Source organism: Chiloscyllium plagiosum, unplaced genomic scaffold, assembly GCF_037043375.1.
Source record: "Chiloscyllium plagiosum isolate Xiang-an unplaced genomic scaffold, Cpla_swu_hap1 HiC_scaffold_48, whole genome shotgun sequence".
NCBI lineage: Eukaryota > Metazoa > Chordata > Chondrichthyes > Orectolobiformes > Hemiscylliidae > Chiloscyllium > Chiloscyllium plagiosum.
Genome location: NW_028270186.1, coordinates 103,266 through 129,298, shown reverse-complemented (window position 1 = coordinate 129,298; position 26,033 = coordinate 103,266). Strand labels below are relative to the sequence as shown.

Below are 26,033 nucleotides of genomic sequence, written 5' to 3'. Positions count from 1 at the left end.
TCAGCGAATTAGGATTATATATTAATGATCTGGACAAAGGAACTGTGAGGCATTGTTGTCAAGCAAAACTAATGTCATTTACAAGATACAATGCAAGAACTGTACAAAAAAAAACACTACATCGGATAAACTATTAGGAAACTTGCCACCAGGATACATGAACACCAACTGGCCATCGAAAGACAAACCCACTATCACTAGTTTCCATACATACAGACAAAGAAGGACACCATTTCGACTGGGACAATGCACACATCCTAGGACAGGCAAAACAAAGACACGCATGAGAATTCTTAGAAGCAGGACATTCTAACTAGAACTCCTTCAATAAACACACGGACTTTGATCCTGTCTACCTTCCCTTAAAAAAACCAGAAATGACATCAACCACCTTATGATGATTTACCTAATATGGTGACGAAACATCTGAAAACGAACCTTAAGTTTAGCAACCTAACTTACAGACTTATGATCAGCATATTACGCACAGTCAAAATGTTGGCGATTTAGATGTTCATTATTGTGGAATTTGTAGCCAAGCAGGAAACAGATTGCATTCTTGTATACTGAGTCTGATGATATCGAGAACAATATCTGTTGATGTATGGAATGCATTGTAAATCTTGCGAATTTATTGAGCGTATAAATTTGGAGCAGTGAATTGGCAAGGTTGCACATGTATTATAATGTGGGGACAATTTCATGAAGGCACACAAGGAGGCCAGTTGGGTTTCTCTGGACAGCTCCTTTCTTCCATTGTCTTCCCCCTTATCTTGTAAGTTTGTTTATGTCAAGTGCTAATCCACTTTTCTTTTGACATAATTGATTTTCCACTTACACTGTCCTCACAGGCAGCAGGTTCTAGATTGTTAACACCAGTGGAGTATAATATTTTTCTTCATATCCCTTTGCATGTTTTGACCAAAACGTTAAATTTATATCATGTCGTCTTTGTACAAGAAACTCAAATAAGGTAACTTGATTTGGTTGGAAGAACAGAAAGTCTGAATATTGTTCTAATTGTTGGGGAAATACAAATATTGTTTCTCTGAGGGATTTAGTCTCTTGTACAAAAACACAAGCTTGAAATGTTGGTGCAGCAAGCAATTTGGAAAGTGAATGAGATGGGTGAATCAGGGTGGCTCACTGATTAACACTGCTTCCTCACAGCACCCTTTCCTTTTTTATAATCAGAGCATTGAGAATAGGATTTGGGAGGTCATGTTATGGCTGTACAGGACATTGGTTAGGCCACTTTTGGAATGTTGCATGCAATTTTGGTCTCACTCCTGTAGGAAGGATGTTGTGAAACTTGGAAATCTTTTCTGAACCCTTGCAAGAATGTTCCCAGGGTTGGAGGGTTTGAGCTTTCTGGAGATGCTGAATAGGGCAGTTTTCCATGGAGCATTGGAGGCTGAGGGGTAATTTTGCAGAGGTTTATAAAATCAAGAGGGGCGTGGTTAGGGTAAACAGATAAGGTCTTTTCCCTGGGGTGGGTGAGTCCAGAACTGGAGGGCAGAGGTTTAGGGTGAGAGGGGAAAGATTTAAAAGGGACCTAAGGGGCAACTTTTACACACAGGGTGGTGCGTGTATGGAATGAGCTACCAGTGGAAGTGGTAGAGACTGGTACAATTGCAACATTTAACTGGCATCTGGCTGGGTACATGAATAGGAATGGTTTAGAGGGATATGGACCAAGTGCTGGCAAATGGGACTAGATTAATTTAGGATATTTGGTCGGCATGGACAGGTTGGGCTGAAGGGTCTGTTTCCATGCTGTACATCTGATTCATGACTCCACATGTGGAGTTTGCACATTTTTCCTGTGTCTGCATAGGTTTCCTCTGGGTGCTTCTGTTTCCTTCCTCAGTTCAAACATGTGCAGGTTGGGTGGATTGGCCATGGGAAATGCGGGGTTGTAGGGATCGGACGGCGACGTGATGACACTGGATGGCATTTTCTTCAGAGGGTTGGGGTGTACTTGATGGGCTAAATGCGCTGCTTCTACACTGTCGGGATTCTATGAAATAGTACGTGGGCCTTCATTACAAGCTGCTTGGAGTGTACAGGTAAGGAAGCCTCGCTCCACTGAGTTGAGCCATCATGTGACTGCAAGTGGAATGTTGTGTGAAATGCTGCCGCCAGCCACCAGGAATTATGCACTTCAACGTGGTGCAACAGAAGTTGACTAACCTGATTCCAGCAATGACAGAAATTGAGTAGATTAGGAACATGAACTCTCAAGTTCAGAAACATGTAAGGTGACCTCGAAGAATCTGGAAGTTCCTGTGCAGGTCAATATGAGTCTGTACACATTTGCAGCTGTTTCGAATAACCTGAAGATCCACATGCTTAAATGCATGGACGCACAGTATGGAAGAAACTGAGGGTGTGACTGGTAGGCACTGAATGTTGGACTGTTTGACCATGTGAATCTGTGAATGCCTGCAGTCCTCAATAGTTTCTCTTCCTTATGGAGACTCTGTGCTTTAAAGCTGGGGTCATCTACTTGGGTACATATCAGTGATTGAAGCTGACCATTTTATTCCATGGACACCGGTAGGATCAGGTGTATATCTTTTAGCCTCTCGATCCTGATCTGCCATTCAATGAGATAATGATTGATCTGTGGCCTAATTCCATGTACCTGCCTTTGGCCAGTATCCCTTAATATCTTTGCTTAAGAAAAATTTATTTATCTCAAGTTTAAAGTTAATCTAGAACAGAAAGAATCTTGTCGGTACAGAAGGACAGATCTTAACTTTAATGTAGCAACTTGAGAAATTGGAGCAAGAGTACAGCTCCTTGAAACTGCTCCTCCACTCAGTACAATTATGGCTGAACTTGGACACGTTATTCCATTTTCCCTCCTGATCTATGAATCCCTCCGTTTCTTCATCCACCAAAGCTCTGTGCATTTCTGTCTTGAGACTGGCTGTCCAGAGTTCTCTTGGTTAGAGAATGCGAAGATTCCCCACTCAGAGTAACGGGTGTTTTTTTAACACAGCCAAGCTCTTAGAGCATTTTCAAAGTGCAACTTGTTTATGATCTTTAAGGTAAGTTTCAGATGCAAGGACTCAAGCTTCCTCCATCTTGTCACCTTCCAATTTGTCATTTTAACCATGTATTCCTTTCTCCCTCAGATGTTGTCCAGTTTCCCTTAAATGTACTGACATTGTCTGCTCCGGTCACTGCGTATGTTGGTGACTTCCACAGTTGCACTGGACCTTCCAAGCTTGCTTCTGGGTTTTCTGACTTCTCTCCCTTGTGAATTCACTTTTAGTTGCCCATCACCTCCCCGAAAGCATGAGCAGCTCTTTACAGAGTGATATTGGACTGGCTTTGCTGAGGTGATTCTAACTGTATGAGTTCCATCTCACCGAAACCAGTTCCCATATTCCAAGAGTTCAGAGCCCACCCTCTGTTACCTATCTCTGGCCTTTTGTTCAGCTGCTCATGTTGGAAGCTGGAAGTTAGAGTTATACAGTTTATAGAATAGAAAGAGGTTATTTGGCCCATGGTGCCTGTTTCAAACGTTTTCCAATTCTTGATTCAGAGCCTTGAATATGATCAACCCCAGAGCACCTATAGCTGCCTCGGTTCGAGAATTCCAAAGTTTTGAAACTTCCTGAGTGAGGAAATTATTGCTTCTTATTAAAATAGTCGACCCCCTTAACTTGCTACCCTGTGACTGCTACTTTGACTTTTTTCCAGCCAGGGCACAGAACCTCTCAACATTGAGCTTATCAAGCCTTGGCAAAAAGGAGAACTCCTTGTTTGTTTTCAGTTCACTAAAATGGGATTTTTAAACATCCACCCAGGAGAACATTAGGGGCCTTGATTTAATCATCTCTTTTCCTGAGAATGAGGCACTTGCCCAGTGCTGCATATTGTGTCAGCCTAAAGCATTTGTCCCACTGCTGCCTGGTGGAAGCTGCCTGGCATTGACTTGTGAAATGAGACTAGAGTTTAAAGTGACTGCAACTTTTCTTGCTCCTTTCCTGCACTGCTCTACCGGTTACATTGCACTTTGCTGAATTTCAGTTCCACTGTCCTCGGAGCAGCAAGAGCTGGCAGAGCCGGAGGACGTAAAGAGCCAACTGAAAAGACGGCAGCCATCGAGCCCAACTCAAGTGGTCTCCAAGCCAGCAAAAAGAGCCAAAATTAAAGTGACCATACTTTCGCAAGGAGAGCCATCAGCTACCACCATGCCTTTCACAGGTGCCAAGGAAGGTAAGTGGATAGCTTGCTGTTGGGCTCCATTCTGTGATTCAGTGCCTCAAGGAACAGGAAAAGCAACTAGTCCCAGAGCTAGCGTGGAATCAGCCCTTGTCCCATTTCCTTTCTGTTGCAGGATCTTCCTCCAAGACCACTCCCTTCAGAATCTGAAGCCTCGGCTGAGTGACCCAACTTCCTCCCCTCCCCACAGCACCACCCTGGATCTGAGTCTCCTCCATCCCTTTTGGAATATCAGAGCAGTAATTGCTATAACAGAAGGGTATGCCTTACTTTTTCCTGACTGTCCTATATGACAAGGATTCAGCATGGCCTAGAAATTTCGGGGAATAAGCGTAGGGCAACAAAGAGAGAAAGAGGTGCAGTCTGATAGTGTTCCTGTTCTCAAGATTTGGCCATTAAGTCTCTCAGTCTTCATACAGATGCTTCACGGTAGCGCTGAGCATCCTCAGGAATTGGTCTTGCTGGTTCTTTTCCATGATCTGTAGCATTTTACTTTGTGGGTCCACCTTCTCTTTTCCTTTGTAAAGCTCTAATGTTTTCTGAGGACCAGGGCCCAGATTGTATTCCCAGGATCTTTGAAGGTTAGATGCTGCTCTGATATTCCAACAAGGGATGATGGAGAGAATTGGGTCCAGGGCGATGCTGGTAGGGTGGGGTAGAGGTTGTGTCACTGAACTGGGGCTTCAGAAGCTGAAGGGAGTGGTCTTGGAGGAAAATCCTGCAACAGGAAGGAAATGGGGCAAGGGATGATTCCACGCTAGCTCTGGGATCAGTTGCGTTTGCATACCAGAGAATGGGATTTAGCCAAAGTGAAGCCGCAATGCTCTCTGACCATGAAGAGTCTTGACTCAGCACTTTCAAGCTGATCGAGACATTTGATTTATTTTTCCTCGCTAACAGGTGGGGCAGGAAAACCTTTAACGTTGTCATTGAGCCAGCCAGGATCTAGTAGCAAGGAACCGGCTGGAACTGTCACAGGTCCGAGGTGAGTGCTGTCTCGCATGTTTCACATGGTGTAATACTGTTCAAGAAATCTACCGGCAGAGCATTGGGCCAATTGTTTTATCACTGACCAGTTTTACTGACACAGGTTGTGCAAGGTGGTGAAATCAGAATGGAGCTGCTGTTCAGGTACTTTGGAATTTTGACTCTCTTTGAGCTCTCTCAGTACAAAGCAGTTGCTACTCGAGAATGCAGAAACTATGCCAGTTGTCCATTCATTACTTGTTCAATCTCTCTGCACTTTCCTCCTGGCTGTGATATGACCTATGTCCCAGTACCTGGAACAATTTCTCCCATGCACTTTGTCTATGCACCTCATTATTATGAAAACTAATATCGGATCTCTTGCCCAAGCGAACATGCCCAGCTCTCTCGTGTTAAGATAATTGAAATCCTTCCTCCCTGGAAATGTTTTGACCATCGTTTTCCACTGCTGAAAATGTGTTGCCAGAAAAGCGCAGCAGGTCAGGCAGCATCCAAGGAACAGGAGAATCGACGTTTCGGGCATACCTCCACTCCCATACCTCCAAATAAACCTTTCACCACCTCCTTGAATTATGGTTGATCTCCCAGTTGAGGCAGAACCAATGTTTACACAAATTTATCGTAATTTCCTTCTTATCTTCCCCTGTCACTTTCGTGCACAAATCACCACAGGTGCCCAGCTCGTAATCCTGTTTAGAGTTATACCCTTTGTTTGATATTATCCCTCTTTTATAGGATTGTATCTCGCTTCACGTTCTCTCCATGAAATTTCCCTTGCCACCTGTCCTCGCATTCTATTAACTGGTTGATGTCCTTTTCAAGTTCTGAACTATCCTGCTTATAGTTCACAAGACTTATAAGTTTTGTGTTGTTCAGAAATGTTCCCCTGCACACCAGGTCTAGATCATTAAACTATATCAGGAAAGGCATGGGTCCTTTCCACATTAATCTCCAAGGCATCCCTCCCTCCAGTCTAAAATGCAAGCATTCACTACTGCTGTCTGTTTCTTGTCACTCAGCACTATTGTATCTAGGTAAAAAGGTAAAAAGAGGTAAAAACAATGACTGCAGATGCTGGAAACCAGATTCTGGATCAGTGGTGCTGGAAGAGCACAGCAATCCTCGGATGCTGCCTGAATTGCTGTGCTCTTCCAGCACCACTGATCCAGAGACTATTGTATCTATGTTGCTCTAGTAGCTTTTATTTTGAGTGCTCTAACTTTGCTGACAAACTTGTGTTGTGGCACTTTGCCAAATGCCTTTTGGAGGTCAGTGTATGCCATGTTTTCTACAAAACTGTTTTTGAAACCTCGGTAAGCTATTGGTAAATTGCAACAGGAATCAAAGAGTCGGGTGTTATAGGACGTAGAACATAGAACAATACAGCGCAGAACAGGCCCTTTGGCCCTCGATGTTGCACCGACCTGTGAACTATTCTCAGCTCGTCCCCCTACACTATCCCATCATCATCCATGTGCTTATCTAAGGATTGTTTAAATCTCCTTAATGTGGCTGAGTTGACTACATTGGCAGGCAGGACATTCCACGCCCTTGCCACTCTCTGCGTAAAGAACCTGCCTCTGACATCTGTCTTAAATCTATCACCCCATAATTTGTAGTTATGCCCTCTCGTACAAGCTGAGGTCATCATCCTAGGAAAAAAACTTTCACTGTCTACCCTATCTAATCTTCTGATCAGCTTGTATGTCTCTGTCAAATCCCCTCTTAGCCTTCTTCTTTGCAATGAGAACAGATCCAAGTCTCTTAGCCTTTCCTCATAAGACCTTCCCTCCAGACCAGGCAACGTCCTCGTAAATCTCCTCTGCTCCTTTACCAATGCTTCCACATCCTTCCCGAAATATGGCGACCAGAACTGTGCACAATATTCCAAGTGTGGCCGCACTAGTGTTTTGTAGAGTTGCAGCGTGAAATGAGGCTGGGAATGTCTTCTGCATTCACCCAGCAGAGGGATGGAATATGCAAGCTTGCAGGGAAAGAATGGGTGAATGAGGTTGATTGCTAACCCTGAGCTGCACCGATTGACAATATCCTGAGCGAGACAATTGTATTTGTGATTTTGCTTCCATTCAAGAGCTGCAGACGAAGAGCTTTAAAGTTTGGCTGAATCACTGGCCTTTCTGCCTTGCTCTGGTGAGGAACCATTAATGTGCTGCTAAAGACTGAATTGCAGGTAGTAACAGTCAAACCTTTTCACTGCAGTGAACCCTTAGACCCACTGAATAGGGAGTCCTACAACTTAAGAGTACAGGGTGGTTTTCAGCTGGAAGTCTGAATGCAGAGGTCCTGGCAGAAAGGGTCACAGATATGTCTGGGCCTGATGGTTTGTTTGTTTTGAAGTACTTTTCATATGTGTGGATCACAAGCCAAGTCTCATTTCATGGCCAGTCTCCACTAACCGACTTTAGATTAGATGAGATTCCCTACAGCCCTTTGGCCCAACAAGTACACACCGACCCTCAGACAGTTGAGTCCTGGTAATATCCTTGTAAGTTTCTTCTGCACTCTTTCCAATTGAATAACATCAATTTAATAACAGCAAGGTGACCAAAACTGGACACAACACTCAGCAAGTGCAACCTCACCAGCATCCTGTACAACTACAACATAACTTTGCAACTTTGATACTCAGTGACCTAACTGATGAAGGCCAATGTGCCATAAGCCGCCTTCACTGCCCTGTTATCTGATCATTGCTCCATTGCCTTTTGGGGATCTTGCTGTCTCCAAATTGATTGTTGCATTTTGTACTGTATAACAATGATAACCCCCTCGAATGTACTTAACAAGCTTAAACATTATAGCCCTTATGGGATGTTATAGCCATCACAGAAACACGGCTGAGGGAGGGACAGGACTAGTAGCTTAACGGGCCAGGTTACAGGTGCTTTCGGCAGAATTGAGGTGGTGGAAGGACGGGAGGGGGAGTTGAATTTTTGATTAAAGCAAGTATCACAGCAGTAATCAGAGATGAAACAACTGAGTGATCATCCAGTGAGGCTTTGGAGGTGGAGCTAAAAATAAGAAAGGGATGGTGACTTTATTGGGGTTGTATTATAGGCCCTTAAATAGTCAACGGGAATTAGAGGAACAAATATACAGAGAGATTGGGGAGAGTTGCAAGAGCAATAGGGTTGTCATAGTCTGAGATTTTAATTTTCCTGAGATAGACTGGGACTGCCAGAGTGTTAAGGGCTTAGATGGGGTGCAAGTTGTTCAATGCATTCAGGAAAGTTTCCTCAAGCAGTATCTCGAGGATTTGCAAATTGAACACTCCTTGCTGACGTTCTTGTTGTTTCCCTCCAGATCCTAACCACTTGCTGTCTGAAAAGGTTTCTCCTCATGCCGTCTTTCCTGCTTTTGGGAAATAGGACAGGACAGGTGATGGAGATGACAGTGAGGGAGCACTTTGGGACCAGTGATCTTAGTTGTATTAATTTTAAAAAGTTATGGAGAAGGTCAAAACTAGTCCTCAAATTCTAAATTGGGGCAAGGTGAACTTTGATGGAATTAGACCCTGGAGGTGGAAAGGTGATCCAGGAGTTTACTGAATAAGGAAATTCGGAGAGTGAAACGGGGGCACGCGATAGCCTTGGCTGAAAAGACTGGGGTGAATCCAAAGAAGTTCTTTAAGTACATTTAAAGAAAAAGAACTAGAGAGAGAGAATAAGGCCCCTCAAGGATCAAAGTGAACGCCTATGTATAGAACTGCAGGAGATGGGCGAGTTTCTCAGCGAATATTCCTCCTCTGTGTTTACCGTGGAGAAAGACATGAGAACTTGGGGAAGTCAGTGCTGATATCTTGGGGACAGTCCAGAGCACAACCGAGGAGGCGTTGGATGTATTGGAATCTGTGAAGGTAGGTAAATCTCCCTGTCTTGACTAGACATATCCAAGAACACTTCAAGGGGCGAGAAAATAAATTGTGGGGGCCCTGGCTGTCATTTTTGTGTCATTGTTCGCCACGAATGAGGTCCCGGAAGACTGGAAGATAGCAAACATTGTGCCCTTATTCAAGAAGGGCTGTAAAGAAAAGCCTGGGGACTATAGACCAGTAAGCCTAACATCAGTGGTGGGTAAGTTACTTGAGAAGATTCTGAGAGGTAAGATATACATGCATTTAGAAAGACAGGGTTTGATTAGGAGTAGTCATCATGGCTTTGTGTGTGGAAGATCACGACTCACAAATTTGTTAGAGTTCTTTGATGAAGTGACCAGGAAGGTTGACGAGGGCAGGGCGGTAGACCAAGTCTGTGTAAATTAAAGTAAGACTTGTGCTAAGGTTCCACATGGTAGGCTCCTCTGAAAGGTTAGATCACATGGAGTCCAGGGGTGCTGGAAAATTGGATACACAATTGGCTTGATGGTAGGAAGCAGAGGGTAATAGTGGAAGGATGCTTGTCGGACTGGAAGCCTGTGACTGGCGGAGTACCTCCAGGGTCGGTACTGGGCCCAGTGCTATTATCTATATCGATGATTTGGATGAAAATGTACAAGGCATGATCAGTAATTTTGCAGATGACACTAAAATAGGACGTATCGCGGATAGTGAGGAAGGTTATCAGAAACTGCAACCTGATCTTGAACAGATGGAGAAGTGGGCCGAGAAATGTCAAATGGAGTTTAATATAAATAAGTGTGAGATCTTGCATTGCAGGAAGTCAAATGAAGGTAGGAGATCACGACGGATAGTAGGGCCTTAAGGAGTGTCATGAAACAGGCACCTTGGAGTTCAGGTGCACGATTCTGTGCAAGTGGAGTCACAGACAGAGCAATGAAGAAGGCTTTTAGCAAACTGGCATTCAATCAGGGCATTGAGTATAGAAGTTGGGAGGTTATTTGCAGTGGTACAGGATGTTGGTGAGGCCGCACTTGGAGTATTATGTTGGGTTTTGGTCACCTTGTTATAGGAAGGATGTTATTAAACTGGTAAGAGTGGAGCAGAAATTTACAAGGATGTTGCCTGGTCTCAGTGGTCTGAGTTATAGGTGGAGGTTGGACAAGCTGGGACCTTTTTCTTCAATATGTAGGAGACTAGGAGGAATCTTATAGAACTGTACAAGATCATGAGAGGTATGGATAGGGTGAATGCACTCAGTCTTTTTCTTAGGTTTGGGGAATCAAGAACTAGATGGCATCAGTTTAAAGTAGAAGGGAAAGAATAAAAGGGAACCTGAGAGGCTACGTTTTTATACACAGGATGGTGTGCACATGGAATGAGCTGCCAGCGGAAGTGGCTGAATCAGATGCATTAATAACATTTAAAAGACATTTGGACAAATACATGGATCGGAAAGGTTTAGAAGGATATCAGCTAAATGCAGGGACATTGGGTTAGTGTCGATGGACATTTTGGTCAGCATGAGCCAATTTGGGCCAAAGGGTCTGTCTCTATCCTGTAGGACTCTAATTACGAGCAGGAGTTGGCCATTTGGCTCCTTGTCTGCTCTGCCATTCATCAAGACCACGACAGACATTTTTGTGGTCTTGACTCTATACTTTCCTACCTCCTTCCACTATTCTTTAGACATGGAAGTCAATCAACCTCTGTGCTAAACATATTCAGTGACCCCCTTCTCCATTGTTCTGTGGAGAAATGAACTTCTTGAACTTATGAATCTCTTGGTGAAAAAACATTTCTCATCGTGAATGGACCATGCCCTTTTGCTCAATTGCGTCCCCTGAGTCCAATCCCTTGCGCATGGGGACTATCCTTTCAATATATACCCTGTCAAGCCTCTTTCATGCGTAGACAGTGTTTTGAGACATTTATGGTTAAGACATGTCGTTATTGTCCATCATGTCATCGTTGCATTCTCTTGTCCGGTTGCCCAGATCGAATGTGGAAGTGTTCTCCACTTGTCCGAGTACAATAACCTCACCTGCTCCAGCCGTCAGCACCACAGCCAGTGCCTTCCATACTATCCAGGCCAGACTGGTCACCCCACCAGGTTCCAGTACTTCACAGCAACCTCATTCTGCACCGAACACAGCATCAGGTATGAACACAGTCTCTTTAATTTGTTACCTTTGCTTTGAGTAAATTCTGAGAAACTGTTTCTGGTGGAAGGAGGATTGGTAATCCTAAGGTACAAATTGCTAACAGAACTGAAGAAATGCTGAGAATTTTGATTTTGAGAAGCGAGAAATGTGATCTATGCAAATATGATTGGGCAGTGATGGGACAAGTCAATGTGTAACTTGAGATTGGAAGCTGGTTATCTGAAAAACATTTGTTCTTGCAATAAAATTTTAGCTGTGTGCCATTTTCTCCAAGTGTACACCTTCCATACATGCGTGAATAACAATTTAGAAAGAAACCTGAATCTCATCTGATCTAAGAGGAAAGAAAGGGTTAAACTTTGCCTTTAGTGGGTAATAGTGCTACTTCCTGCTCCCAAAATGCATTTAAGCGTAAGATGGCAGGAACAGATCCGTATCAGCTATGATTCCGTTTCTACTGTTTTGAAACAACAGTACTGTTCTCACGTGGTTTGTCGGCCCTTCTCACCTGTGAGTGTAACAAAACCAAAACTTGCGTCGCAGTCAAGAACTGAGGCCATAAAACGCAGGAGTGAAAGTTAGGCCATTCAGCCCATCGATACCACTCCAGCCTTCAATCATGGCAGATGGGCATTTCAACGCCACTTGCCTGCACTCTCCCCATATCCCTTAATTCCTTGCGAGATTAAGAATTTATCGATCTCTGCTTGAAGACGTGTAACATCCCGGCCTCCACTGCACTCCGTGGCAAAGCATTCACAGGCCCACCACTCGCTGTTTGAAGAAATGTCTCCTCATTTCCATTTTAAATTGACCCCCTCTAATTCTAAGGCTGTGCCCACAGGTCCGAGTATCCCCACCTGACGGAAACAAATTCCCGGCGTCCACACTTTCTAAGCCGTGCATTATCTTGTAAGTTTCTATTAGATCTCCTCTCAACCTTCTAAACTCTAATGAATACAATCCCAGGATCCTCAGCCATTCATCGTACGTTAGACCTACCATTCCAGGCATCATCCGTGTGAATCTCTGCTGGATACATTCCAGTGCCAGTGTATCCTTGCTGAGGTCTGGGGCGCAAAACTGGGCACAGTATTCTAAATGGAGTCTAATCAGGGCTTTATAAATCCTCAGTAGCACATCACTGCTTTTACATTCCAACCCTCAAGATAAATGACAACATTACATTTGCTTTCTTGACCACAGACTCAACCTGCAGATCAACCTTCAGAGATTCCTGGACTACCACTCCCAGATCCCTTTGTACTTTGGCTTTATGAATTTTCTCACCGTTCAGAAAATAGTCCATCCCTGTATTCTTTTTTCCGAAGTGCAAGACCTTGCAGTTGCTCACGTTTAATTTCATCAGCCATTTCTTGGACCACTCTCCTAAACTGTCTAAATCTTTCTGCAGCCTCCCCACGTCCTCAGTACTACCTGCCTGTCCACCTAACTTTGTATCATTGGTGAACTTCGCCAGACTGCCCCCAGTCCCTTCATCCAGATCATTAATATATAAAGTGAACAGCTGCGGCCCCAGGACTGAACTCTCAGGACCCCACTTGTCATTAGCTGCCATTCCAAAAAAGAACCTTTTTATCCCAACTCTCTGCCTTCTGTCAGACAGCCAATCCTCAATCCATGCCAATAGCTCACCTCTAACACCACGGACCTTCACCTTACTTAGCAGGCTCCCGTGAGGCACCTTATCAAAGCCCTTTTGGAAGTCTAGGTAGATAACTTGCACTGGGTTTCCCTGGTCAAACCAACTTGTTCCCTCTTCAAAGAATTGTAACAGGTTTGTCAGGTATGACCTCCCCTTACTAAATCCGTGTTGACTTGTTCTAATCCGACCCTACACTTTAAAGAATTTAGAAATTTCATCTTTAATGATGGATTCTAGAATTTTACCTACAACCGAGGTTAGCCTCATCGGCCTATAATTTTCCATCTTTAGTCTTGATCCTTTCTTGAACAAGGGGGTTACAACAGCGATTTTCCAATCATCTGGGACTTTCCCTGACTCCAGTGATTTTTGAAAGATTACAACCAATGCTTCCAATATTTCTTCGGCCACCTTCCTCAGAACTCTAAGATGTAGCCCATCGGGGCCAGGAGATTTATAAATTTTTTGGACCTTTTTAGCTTTTCTAGCACTTTCTCTTTTGCAATGGCTACCGTGCTCAACTCTGTCCTTGACTCTCCTTAATTGTTGGCATATTAAGTTCTTCAGCTATTTCCTTATCTCCCATCACTAGCCTTCCTGCATCAATTTGGAGCGGCCCAATTTCTACTTTTGCCTCTTGTTTGTTTCTTATGTATTGAAAGAAAATGTTACCACCATTTCTAATATTACTGGCTAGCTTACCTTCATATTTGATCCTTTCCTTCCTTATTTCTCTCTTTGTTATCCTCAGTCTTCTCAATCTTCTGATTTCCCAGTGCTCTAGGCCACTTTATAGGCCCTCTCTTTATCTGTGATACATTTCCTGACTTCCTTTGTCAGCCATGGCTGTCTAATTCCTTCCCCCTCCGCCCCACCCAAATAATCTTTCTTTTCTTTGGGATGAACCTCTGTACCGTGTCCTCAGTTACACCCAGAAACTGCTGCCATTGAGGCTCGTACCATCTCGGGGGTACTTGGGCTTGTGATTAGGCAGTGATGCCCACATCTGCTGAAAGAATTTTTTAAAAAGTGACCTTTTGGTTTGTGTTCAGGGACACAGTCAGCAAGTAGCCTGCTCCAAGGATTGAGCTTCAGTCTGCAGGACATTGGAACAAAACCTTCTAGCCTGTCATCTGCCAGCCCGAGCCAGGTACATTTGTTACATATCGTACTTTTCAACCAACGTATATAGAGAGAGAAGGTTTGAGAAAGCATTGTTGCTTATTCTAACGAATATAATAATGTCACCCACAAACAGATACTTCACCTCAGCCAGGGTTGTAGAGCCAGGCGGGGTGTAAATATAACACGCATTTGTAAAAAAAAAATGATTTAATGAGCAAATTATCAATCTCTGAAATAAAATCCCCAGAGGTCATGATGGAAGCAATTGTTACTGAATCCCTCAAATGAAAATTGATTTTTAAAAAAAAAATTAGATTTTGAATCGAGGATGTATGATGTGCGGTGAGAGCATGGAGTTTTGGAGGAACAGGTTTTTTTCCACCTAACGTTCCCAGTGCTGTCCATGTTGAAGTCTGGGTCTATTGTAGACTGACAATTAATGCAACTCTTGGAATGTTAAAAAATGAATGATTGATTAATATCCTGGGGGTTACCGTTGATCAGAAGTTGAACTGGACAGGCCATAGAAACACTGTGGCTACAGGAGCAGATCAGAAGCTAGGAATTCTGTAGTGAGTAACTGACCACATGGCTCCGAAAGCCAGTTTGCCAAGACAAAGGGTTGTGATGGAAAGTTTTGCACCTACTGTTTGAGTACATCTCCAACAGCACTTTGGAAGCTTCACGCCATCCAAGACAAAGCAAGCTCACTAATTTACAACTCCAACCCCCATTTCAGTATCCACTTACCCCACCGCTGATGCTGAGGAGCAGCAGTGTGTACCATCTACGAGATGCACTTGCAAAAATTGACGAGGGCTCCTCGATCTGCACCTTGTAAACGCACAAACATTGTTATCGAGAAGGACATTGGCAGTAGATTTGTAGGAACACCACCCTTGCAAATTCCCCTCACCATCCTGAATTTGATGTACATCGTCATTCTTTCAGTGTCATGCGTCAAATTCCCTCCTGACAGCGCATGGACTGCAGCAATTCAAGAAGACAGCTGAACAACACTTTCTCTGATGTGATGTGTGTGCAGCAAGCCAGGATTGGGAGACAGGGAGCTAGTTGAATGGGGTAGCCCATGGTGCTTAGCAAATTGAATTGGCTGCAGTCACCTCCTCAGTAACTTGGACTCAACATCTCAGGTCTACCATGTTTTCAAGCCTTTCTGGCCATGCCTGATGCGATTGGTCCCTGTATCTGCCTTAGTGTTTCAGCAAAAATGTCGTTCACAGGCTCCGAGTGTGAAGAGTTCAACCTCCACCCTGGGCCATGTAACTGTGGCAGCAAATTCTGTTGTCCGCGCATCGCCTGCACCGGGATTCCTGGGTGGGAACGGGAGCAACAAATCTACCACTATCCACCACCTGCTGAGCAATGGAGGATTGTCCAAACTGACAAGCAGCTCGTCCACCCTATCAGGTACTGAGAGCAACGATAGAAGCTCACCCCTCTCTATCTTTTGACCTTGAATGTGAACAAAATATCTTTGTTGTATTATCAAATGTTGCAAACAATAACTCGATTGGTGTCTTTAACATCATACAATTGAAAATGATACTAACACTAACAGGGAAATATTCAGACAGATGGCCAATGGTTTAAATTTATATTTTCAGGAGGGTCTCAAAGTTGAGAGGTAAGGTAGTGAAGTAGAGAGGTGTGAGGAGGGAATTCTAGGAATCGAGAAAACTGAAGATACATCCAACAGTGGTGGAGCGATTGAAATCAGGGACAGTCAGGAGACTGGAATTGAAGGACCGCAGATATTTTGGGAATTTGTAGAATCACAACAGATGGCACAGTTGGGATGGGGAGCAGCCTATGTGGATTTGGAAACAAAATGAGAATTTTAACATCAAGATATTAATTGAACTGGAGCCAATGTCACTTAGTGAGTAAAAGTGGTAGGGCAGAGGAGTTATCTACAATCTAAGACATCATTATAGATTTGACTGACAGTCTTTTGGAGGTTGGACTGAGAGACACCAGCGAGGCACATGATCGGCATAGTTGAGTCCAGTTATACGTTGAGGGTACACGTGAGGGTTTGAGCAGCAAATCAGCTGGCGTTCTGGAGGTAGGCACTAGCATTTGTCCTGATGATGCAAAAATGAGATCACAGGTCCGTCACAGAGTCAAATATGACAACAAGAATGTGAACAGACAGACCCGTTGATTGTTGCTGAACGTTCAAATCAGTATCTAGGGAACACTGTTCAAAACAGGAACTGGACAAAATCTTGTTTGAATCTTCCTAATATTTACCTGAAGGAAATTGCAGCATCCATCAGCAACATCAGAGGAGTTGATAAAGGTGCGGGTCGTAGAGATGTACAGCACGGAAACAGACCCTTTGGTCCAGCTCATCCATGTCGACCAGATATCCTAAATTAATCTAGTCTCGTGCCAGCATTCGGCCCATATCCCTCAAAGCCCTTCCTATTCATATACCCATCGAGGTGCCTTTTAAATGCTGTAATTGTACCAGCCTCCATCACGTCCTCTGTCAGCTCATTCTATACGTGCACCACTCTCTGTGTGAAAAAGGTGCCCCTTTGATCCCTTTTAAATCTTTCCCCTCTCACCCTAAACCTATGCCCTCTAGTTCGAGACTTCCCAACCTCAGGGAAAAAGACTTTGTCTATTTACTCTACCCATGCCCCTTATGATTTTATAAACCTCTTATAAGGTCACATCTCAGCCTCCGATGCTTCAGGGAAAACAGTCCCAGCGTATTCAGCCTGTCCTTATAGTTCAAACCCTGCACCCCAGCCAACATTCTTGTAAATCTTTTCTGAACCCTTTCAAGGTTCACAACATCCTTCTGATAGGAAGGAGACCAGAATTGCACACAGTATTCCAAAAGTGGCGTAACCAATGTCCTGTACAGCCACAACATGACCTCCCAACTCCTATACTCAATGCTCTGACCATTAAAGGAAAGCATGCCAAACATCATCTTCACTACCCTACCTACCTGCAACTCCACTTCCGAGGAACCAAGAACCTGCACTCCAAGGTTTCTTTGTTCAGCAATACTCTCCAGCACCTAACCATGAAGTGTGTAAGTCCTACCCTGATTTGCCTTTCCAAAATGCAGCATCTCTCATTTATCTAAATTAAATTCCATCTGCCATTCCTTAGCCCATTGGCCCACTCTGAGGTGACCATCTTCACTGTCCGCCTCCACTCCAATTTCAGTGTCGTCTGCAAATTTATTAACTATATCTCCTATGTTCACATCCAAATCATTTATGTAAATGACAAAAAGCAATGGACCCCGCACTGATCCTTGTCAAACACCACTGGTCACAGGCCTCCAGTCTGAAAGGCAACCCTCCATCAGTATCCTCTGTCTTCTACCTTCAAGCCAGTTCTGTATCCAAATGGCTAGTTCTCCCCGTATTCCATGTGTTGTAACCTTGCTAACCAATCTACCATGCAGAACCAGTCCATGTAGATCACGAGCATCGCTCTACCCTTATCAGTCCTCTTCGTTATTTCTTCAACGAATTCAGTCAAGTTAGCGAGACATGATTTCCCATGCACAAAATTGTGTTGACTATTCCTAATCAGTCCTTGCCTTTCCAAATCCATCTAAATCCTGTCCCTCAGGATTACCTCCAACTGCCCACCACCAATGTCCGGCTCAACAATGGATAGTTCCCCTCCAGTCTTTTGGCACCTCACCTTTGACTATTGATGATACAAATATCTCAGCAAGGGGCCCAGCGATCAATTCCCTAGCTTCCCACTGAGTTCTAGGGTATACCTGATCAGGCCTTGGGATTTATGCATTTTGCTGATTTTTCAAGATGTCACCATCTATTTCCCCACATTGTGTATTTTCCATGTCCTTCTACACAGTCAACAGTGATGCACAATACTCGTTTCATCTGTACTCCATCTCCTGTGGTTCCACACATAGGGCTGCTTTGCTGATCTTTGAGGGGCCCTATTATCTCCCTAGTTACCCTTTTGTCCTTAATCTATTCATAAAATCCCCTTGTATTCTCCTTTACCCCATTTGCCAAATCTATCTCATATCCCCTTTTTGCCCTCCTGATTTCTCTCTCGAGTCTCCTGCTACTGCCTTTACACTCTGCTGAGGAGTCACTCGATCTCTGCTGCCTATTGATGACACATGCTTCCTTCGTTTTCTTAACTAAAACCTCAATTTCTCTCATCATCAAGCATTCCCTACATCTATTAGTCATTGCTTTTCACATTAACAGGAACATACTGTCTGTATTCTCGTTATCCCGCTTTGAAGGTTTTGCTTTTTCCAGCCATCCGTTTTCCTGCGCTCATCCACTCCCAATCAATTTTTGAAAGTAGTTGCCTAATACCGTCGAAATTGCTCTTCCTCCAATTTAGAAGCTTAACTTTTTGATCCGGTCTATCCTTTTCCATCACTATTTTAAAACTAATAGAACTTTGGTTGCTGCCTCCAAAGGTTCCCACTGACCCCTCAATCACTTGCCCTGCCTTATTTCCCCAGAGTATGTCAAGGTTTGCACCTTCTCTAGTAGGTGCAACTACATTCTGAATTGGAAAGTTTTCTTGTAAGCACTTAACAAATTCCTCTCCATGTAAACCCTTATGACTATGGCAGTCCCAGTCTATGTTTGGAAAGTTAAAATCCCCTACCATAAGCACCCTAGTATTCTTGCAGATAACTGAAATCGCTTTACAAATTTGTTACTCAATTTCCCGCTGACTATTGAAAGGTGGGGGGGATTCTGTAGTACAATCCCAGTAAGGCGATCATCCCTACCTTATTTCTCAGTTCCACCCAAATAACTTCCCTGAACATATTCCCAGGAATATCATCCCTAAGTACAGCTGTGATGTTATCCTAAGTCAAAAAACGCCGCTCCCCTTTCTATCCTTCCTGTAGCATTTGCATCCTGGAACATTAAGCTGCCAGTGCTGTCTATCCCTGAGCCAAGTCTCTGTAATTACTATGATTTAGGGTGTAGGTTTGCTCGCTGAGCTGTAGGTTTGATAGCCAGACGTTTCATTACCTGGCTAGGTAACATCATCAGTAGTGACCTCCAAGTGAAGCGAAGCTGTTGTCTCCTGCTTTCTATTTATATCTTTCTCCTGGATGGGGTTCGTGGGGTTTGTGGTGATGTCATTTTCTGTTCCTTTTCTAAGAGGTTGATAGATGGCATCTAGATCTATGCGTTTGTTTATGGCATTGTGGTTGGAGTGCCAGGCCTCTAGGAATTCTCTGGCATGTCTTTGCTTAGCCTGTCCCAGGATAGATGTGTTGCCCCAGTCGAAATGGTGGGTTTTTTTTCATCCGTGTGTAGGGCTACGAGAGAGAGAGGGTCATGTCTTTTTGTGGCAGGGACAGGCTAAGCAAAGACATGCCAGAGAATTCCTAGAGGCCTGGCACTCCAACCACAACACCATAAACAAACACATAGATCCAGATGCCATCTATCAACCCCTCAGAAAACGAACAGAAAATGACATCACCACGAACCCCATCCAGGAGAAAGATATAAATAGAAAGCAGGAGACAACAGCTTCGCTTCACTTGGAGGTCGCCACTGATGATGTTACCTAGCCAGGTAATGAAACGTCTGGATATCAAACCTACAGCTCAGCGAGCAAACCTACCCCCTAAACCTGAGCTACAAACCTTGCAATTACTATGATATCCAAGACCTATGTTCCTAACTATGCCCTGAGTTCATCTGCCTTCCCTGTTATGCCTCTTGCATTGAAATAAATGCAGTTTAATTATCAGTCCTACCTCTATCTCTGCTTTGTTCCTGCCTGCCCTGACTGTTTGACTTGCTCCTCTTCCCAACCATAGCAGTCTCGGACTGCTCTCTTTCCTCACTTTCTCGGTGGATCCCAGCCTCATCATCTTACTAGTTTAAATCCTACCGAGCAGCTCTTGCAAATCACCCTGCCAGTATATTAATCCCCTTCCAATTCAGATGCAATCTGTCCTTCTTTAACAGGACACTTTTACCCCAGAAGAGATTCCAATGATCCTAAAATGTGAACCCAGCACCAGCTCATCAGCCACGCATTCATCTGCTCTATTCTCCTCTTCCTACCCTGACTGATATTACTGCCCTCGATTACCTTTTTAAATTCCTGCCTAATTTCCTATATTCCTTCCTCAGAATCTCAATCTTTTTCCTTCCTATATTGCGAGTTCCAATGTGTACAACAACCTTGTTCCTGGACCCTCTCCCCTTTGGGATATTCTGCACTCTGTCTGAGATATCCTTGGTCCTGCCTCCAGGGAGCCAACACACCATTCTGATCTCTCGCTGTCAGCTGCAGAAACGTCTGTCTGTGCCTCTGACCAGAGAGTCCTCTAACACAATCAGTCACTTGGAACCTGACGTACATTGTTACCTTACAGCCAGTCTCAGTACCAGAAACTTGGCCGTTCACGCTACATTCCCCTGAAAGTCCATCACCCCACCTCCCTAACATTTTCTAAAACTGCATACTTGTTTGAGATGGCAATAGCCACAGAAGACATGAGCAGTACTTTCTCCCTCTCCCACCTTTGCTGGAGGTAACCCATCTACCTGACTTATTGTGGCCTAGGCCAGACCCCCTCAAAAGATTTGAAGAAAGTAGCCTAGAACCTAATTTTTCTGGTTGTTTTCAGCAGAAGCAAGGTGAATATTCCAGCAAGAATGCAGCAGGTCAGACAACTCTGTTTTAAACAAAAACACACAAACAAAAGAAAACTGAATTTAGAATACCATAACTGGATGTCGGTTCTCCTGTTAACCAACATCCAGAACCTCAACCTGAGCTACAAATCTTCTCAAAACTCGTTAATACCGTAACTACTTGAAACCCAACCAACACGAAAATGCAACTTAACAAAGAGCTGTTCCGATTTCTTAGTGCAAGAATCTGTGTTTCAATTTGCCTTTTTGCCAAGGGATGTTTGTGGAATGTTGTGAGAGCTGCCAGAGATCAGCATGGAGCTGTTTCTTTGGGTCCCCAGCTCAAACTTGACCAGCAGGTTCAAGCTGACTGCTTGCTAAAACCAAACCTTGTGAATTGGGAGAACTGGCCACTCCCCATTTCATTGTGCAAGTGCTTGCAGAAAAAAACTTTAAAGCCGTTTCAAGTAGATATTTCCAGACATTTCGGAGCCTGACCCCTTTTAGAAAAAAACAAGGTCAGAATAACCTTGTTGAAAAAGGAGCATCATCACAAACTGTATCTGCAGTTTTTCTCTTTTCCTATAAGTGCCATGCATCCCACCACATGGCTCCTGTAAATTCCTCATTGCCTCTAACTGATGCTCCAGCTGATCCATGTGATCTGATAGGATTGGCAACCAAAGACACTTGCTGCAGACATAATCATCAGTAACATGGAAACTCTCTTTCTAATCTCCCCCATCTGACAGGAAGAGCACACTACTCAACTAAAGGCCATCTCTGCACTTGAACAATCTACAGACTCAAAAAATAGCTCAGTCTTACTGCTCTTAAAAAGAATAACTCCAGGCTAACTTAGTACCTATGAGTTATATTTTCATAATCTCTGTCCCTTGATTAAATTATCAGTGTACTGGAGAAAGGGTTTTTGGGAGGCAGCCGAGTAGGATTGCAACAGCTAATTGTATCATCTTGATTCAAAATTCGATGAGCTCTCATATAAAATATGAGAGTGAAGACAACAAATGGTGATTGGAACCAGACTCTCTGCTTTTTATTGAAATAAAAATAGAAAGTGCCAAAAATCCTCAGTAGGTCAGGCAGCATTTGTGGGGAGAGAAGCCAACTTAACGTTTCAGCTCTGAGTTTTGAAACATCTTGTTTTACATTCATGTTGACCTAGGACTTCCAGGCTTCTCTTGGAAATCATGTGATAGGGGCAGTCTTTTTTTATATCTAATTGACATGTGGCTTTTTACTGGTACAGTGCTGTCCAGGAAAGCCAGCCTGAATTATGGGCTGAAGTCTCTGGAATATGACTACGAATCCATGACCTTTTATCCCAAGTAGGTGGGAACTTGTTAGTGACTGGCGGTGCCTAGCTTTTGTAAATATTCTACGAAATCAGCTCTGTCCTGCAGCCTTTGTGCCATGGCCAACATTATGACCCAAATTCATTTCCCCTCCATGTTCTCAGGTGTGAAGCCTCCAACCACGATCACTGTGACCCTGAGGACCCAGGGCAACCGAGTGTCATCCCTAAGTCAACCCAGTACCGCCAATGCCATGTCCAGCTTATGTAGCACGGTGGGTAGCCAGGTTCTCAAGCTCGACGAAACTGATCAAGAGGGCAAAATGCAGGCGGCACAGAATCAGCAGGTGACTATCCTGGCGTCTCATCTTTTCCAAAGACTGCAGGAAATGTCAGGTTTTTAAAAATAAAATAGCAATCTGGTTTAAAGAACAAAGTGGGAGTGAGAAATCTTTACTCCTAAAATGAGGTAGAGACTGGATATAGCACTGTCACCATAAATCAAAGAAGAAATGTTTACAACAGAACCTGTACTTGAGTTGATTAGGTGTGGGACAATTTCCTAAACACATGTAGCAAGGATCAGAAAGCAATTTAAAAAGCTGGTACAATGTTTGCCTTCATCAGAAGGGAGCAGGAGGATGTAAAGGTGAAAGTTATGTTACAACTGTACAGAACTCTGGTTAGACCTCGTCAAAAGTACAGCCTTTAGTTCTGGGCACCAGTCCTCAGGGAAGACAAGTTGACAAGACAAGCGAGCACAGCACAGTTTCAATGTCATAGCTCCAGTTGTTTAAGATCAAATTTTACCTGAACAAGGCTTGGTTTCATTTCTGTTCAGAAGACTCATTGATATATTTTGGGGTATTTCACATGACTAAAAGAATTGATAACGTAGGTTAAAAGAAATTCTTTCCTCTGTTCCTGGTGATCCAGAATTTGCAAAGTTTATTTGAAAACAAGCTCTTCTCCACAAAAATAGTGAAGTGCAGGCCTTCCCTTTCCCAATAAAGCATTTAAAATATTTCAAATTGAGAATGATCGTTCGTGTCAGGTCTGGATATCTGTGGTGGACTGAAATCAGTTAGAAGTGGTGCTGATGTACAATGCACCATGATCAGACACAATGATGGAACCTGGTAGATGGGCTAAATGGCCTGTCTCCTTCTGAAATAGACATGAGGGGAAGAACTGAAACACTTCCACCTGCGCAAGATGAAGACTTTGCATCGAACTTAGGGAAACTTGAGACCTCTGAATCAAGTCCATGCTTTGTCTGCCCTGGGAACATTTGATGGAAAGAGAGGTTACTTTGCTTCACAATTGCCCTGCACTGATACAGCATGGATGAGATACAGAGTAAACCAAGTGATGGAGCTGCAATGTTTTTCTTTGATTTGAGTCCACCTTGATTTGGGATTGCCAGATGAGGTGGTATTTCCTGTTTTGCAAGTTAAAACAGCTGTTACTTTGAGGTAGTTTTCCACATCTGACCTATATTCCCATAAAACTGTGGTCACATTGCCTTTGACCTTGCCTTTTTCTCTCTGCAGTGCTGTGACTCTCTGTTATCGGTCCCGAGTTCCCAAGGCACAAGCACAATCAAACAGACCAGTGCATCGGGAGATGTCAGCAAAGGTCATTCCCCTGTTGAATTAGCTTCAGTGGAGAAGATTTCAGAGTCCCAGTCTTCAGCTGCAGTTATAGGTGAGGCCAGATCCAGGGCAGGTCGATACTGGCTTTGAGCTGAGATTGTGGTTTGGAATTTTTGTTCAATATTAACTGTCAAGATGATAAATTGTTTCCATGTCACCAGTGCTGTTCATAAAATGGTGTCTAATCCTTGATAAATAGTGAGGATGCACTGCAGAAATGCTGTTGTGGTGTTTGATGGAGACAGTACCTCCTGTGGGGAAGCAACCTCTTTTTGGATGATAAATCATGAGTTTCTAAGTGCTCATTGCTTCAACCTTTTCAAGGCATCTATGTAGTTGGTCCCTTTTCCACAAGAACTAAACCGCTTTATCAGATCATCATCAAAAACTTTATTGTCCCATTCACTACTGCTGTGATAGAGAGCAAGGTCCTGGAACGGCACAGTGTACAATTTGGAGAAAGATTTGGCTGATGGTGAAAGTTTGTAGAAGTGCACTGTATCCCAACTGCTATTAAAGGAAAAATAGGCTTGGTGGAGGTGAAAGGGAAACATGATTGGGGAGGGAGTGAAGAAAGATGCACAGCTCTTGCTGTGGATGGTCAGGAGACAGTGTGCACAGACACTGTTTTGAGTATCAATAATTTTGCCTTTGAATTACACTGAATGCCTCATTTTCTGAAGATGAGCTGGTACGCACACCAAGATACTATGATATACTTGACTGAGTCTTCATGATATAAGGTACCGCTGTAAGATGTCAGAAGCCCTGCAACACCACATTAAAGACCAACGGGTTTATTAGAAATCACAAGCTTTCAAACCACTGCTCCTCCTCAAGGAGAGGTGTTCTGAAAGCTTGTGATTTCAAATAAATATTTCGATTTAAACCTGGTGTTGTGACTTCTGAGATTTCATGGCCTGGGGCTGAGTCATTACCATGTGTTAGTCCAGTCAGAGTTTGTTAATCCCTCTCATTCTTTTCCAGTGACTACGAGTCCAACAAAAACTCTTTATGTGATGTCTGATGCCAAGATGTCTGCCCTCACCAAGTCTATTGTAAGTCCAGCCGAAGCCTGCCCTCTGAAGTTGTCGGGGGCCTCTTCCTTGACTACAGCTGGCCCGATCGTGGCTACCTCCACCTGTACGGCGATGCTTTCTAAAGTGGGGCCTGTCCTACAGAGTACTTCAAAGGCAGTCATCCTCAGCCCGAAGGGTGAAGTATCATCGGCAACAGCAGGGGAAAGATTTGGTCGTGCTTCACCCGTCTCTGTGCTCAGTACCAGCGAGACCCTTGGCAAGATGCCTTCAGTGATGGATCAAGGGAGCACCATTATCCATACTACAGAAATGATCCACTCCTCCAGTAAACTGTCACCAGGCACACAACAAAGGCCCTGCAGTTAACTTAAACTGCCACTCGTTCACTACACAGAGGACAGTCGATTTTTCTTTGCTTGTTATGACATAAAATGCATTGCTTTCAGTGTTTGTAACACTTCTCTTCTTTGGAAAAAAAGCAGTTACATTTCTCTTCTGCAGTATTATCATGGTTGCAGTTATTACACTCAGGCACATGTTGAAATACTTCCTCCACCCCATTGACCAATGAGTTTCAGCACTCTTTTATGATGACAAATAAAAAAGTGACGAAACAGCTGCGACAGGTAAATTTGATTTTTAATATTTTCTATTTCTACAAGAATATAGTGACTAACAACGGAGTGTACAACGTTGAGTCCCAAACCACAAACACCAAGTGAGATCCATGGAATGCAGCTGAGTAAACCGACTGTACCCTACACTGTCCTCGTTCAGTGATGGTGGGGTACCAGTTGGTAATGAGCCCCACAGGAAGGGCAGCGCTGAGCATCTCCCTCATGAAGCCAAAACCAGATAACTGCAGTATTGTCTTCCTCACCTGCAAAACAATATTCAACATGAATAAACGCACAGAACATACTGCTACTTCTGAGGTACCAAGGCCCCTTCCTGGGCAAACGGTCTTGTTACTCAGTGAGTTTGCGTAAGTAGCAAGACTGGCTTCAGTTACTGAAAAATCCAGGCATAAATGGCCTAGAATTGTACGCATGGACAGTTATCATACTTACAAACGCAGCCTACAAGCCTCTTGTTGGTGACAGATGGTACGATGTGAGGATCGTCCTTGGTCCCAGCATATTCCTTGGGCTTCAACATATTGAAGGGATCCTGAAGGAAACAACATAAGTTGAAGGAGCCCTGCTCACTGCCTGCATTGCACATCTCTGTTGTACGATCATCTGATAATAGGGATGGCCTGGCCTTGGGAAGCAAAGGCTGCAATTGGTGCACAGTGAGGACCAAGAGGTTAGAGTA

The 26,033-nt window shown here is 43.8% G+C and overlaps 2 protein-coding genes across 4 annotated transcripts in view; one reads left to right on the top strand and one right to left on the bottom strand.

The window, feature by feature from the left end:
• The window catches only part of kansl3 (KAT8 regulatory NSL complex subunit 3), an 80,755-nt gene extending 55,423 nt beyond the window's left edge, over positions 1–25,332 (top strand). For 2 of the 3 annotated variants that reach the window (XM_087984174.1, XM_087984173.1), the window contains 8 exons: positions 4,045–4,233; positions 5,140–5,224; positions 11,080–11,243; positions 13,966–14,063; positions 15,283–15,469; positions 22,187–22,368; positions 23,575–23,728; positions 24,664–25,332. In XM_087984174.1, coding sequence (XP_087840300.1) covers positions 4,045–4,233; positions 5,140–5,224; positions 11,080–11,243; positions 13,966–14,063; positions 15,283–15,469; positions 22,187–22,368; positions 23,575–23,728; positions 24,664–25,082 — 1,478 coding nt within the window. In that variant the 3' untranslated portion in view covers positions 25,083–25,332. The remainder of the gene's footprint in view (positions 1–4,044; positions 4,234–5,139; positions 5,225–11,079; positions 11,244–13,965; positions 14,064–15,282; positions 15,470–22,186; positions 22,369–23,574; positions 23,729–24,663) is intronic. The other variant, XM_087984175.1, reaches the window with a different exon arrangement.
• A 5-nt stretch (positions 25,333–25,337) lies between these two features.
• Positions 25,338–26,033, bottom strand: part of LOC122547606 (cytochrome c oxidase subunit 5B, mitochondrial-like) — a 3,947-nt gene continuing 3,251 nt past the window's right edge. The window contains exons 3-4 of the mRNA XM_087984181.1: positions 25,787–25,886; positions 25,338–25,596 (exon numbers count right to left, since the gene is read on the bottom strand). Of these exons, the coding sequence (XP_087840307.1) occupies positions 25,490–25,596; positions 25,787–25,886 (207 nt within the window). The 3' untranslated portion in view covers positions 25,338–25,489. The remainder of the gene's footprint in view (positions 25,597–25,786; positions 25,887–26,033) is intronic.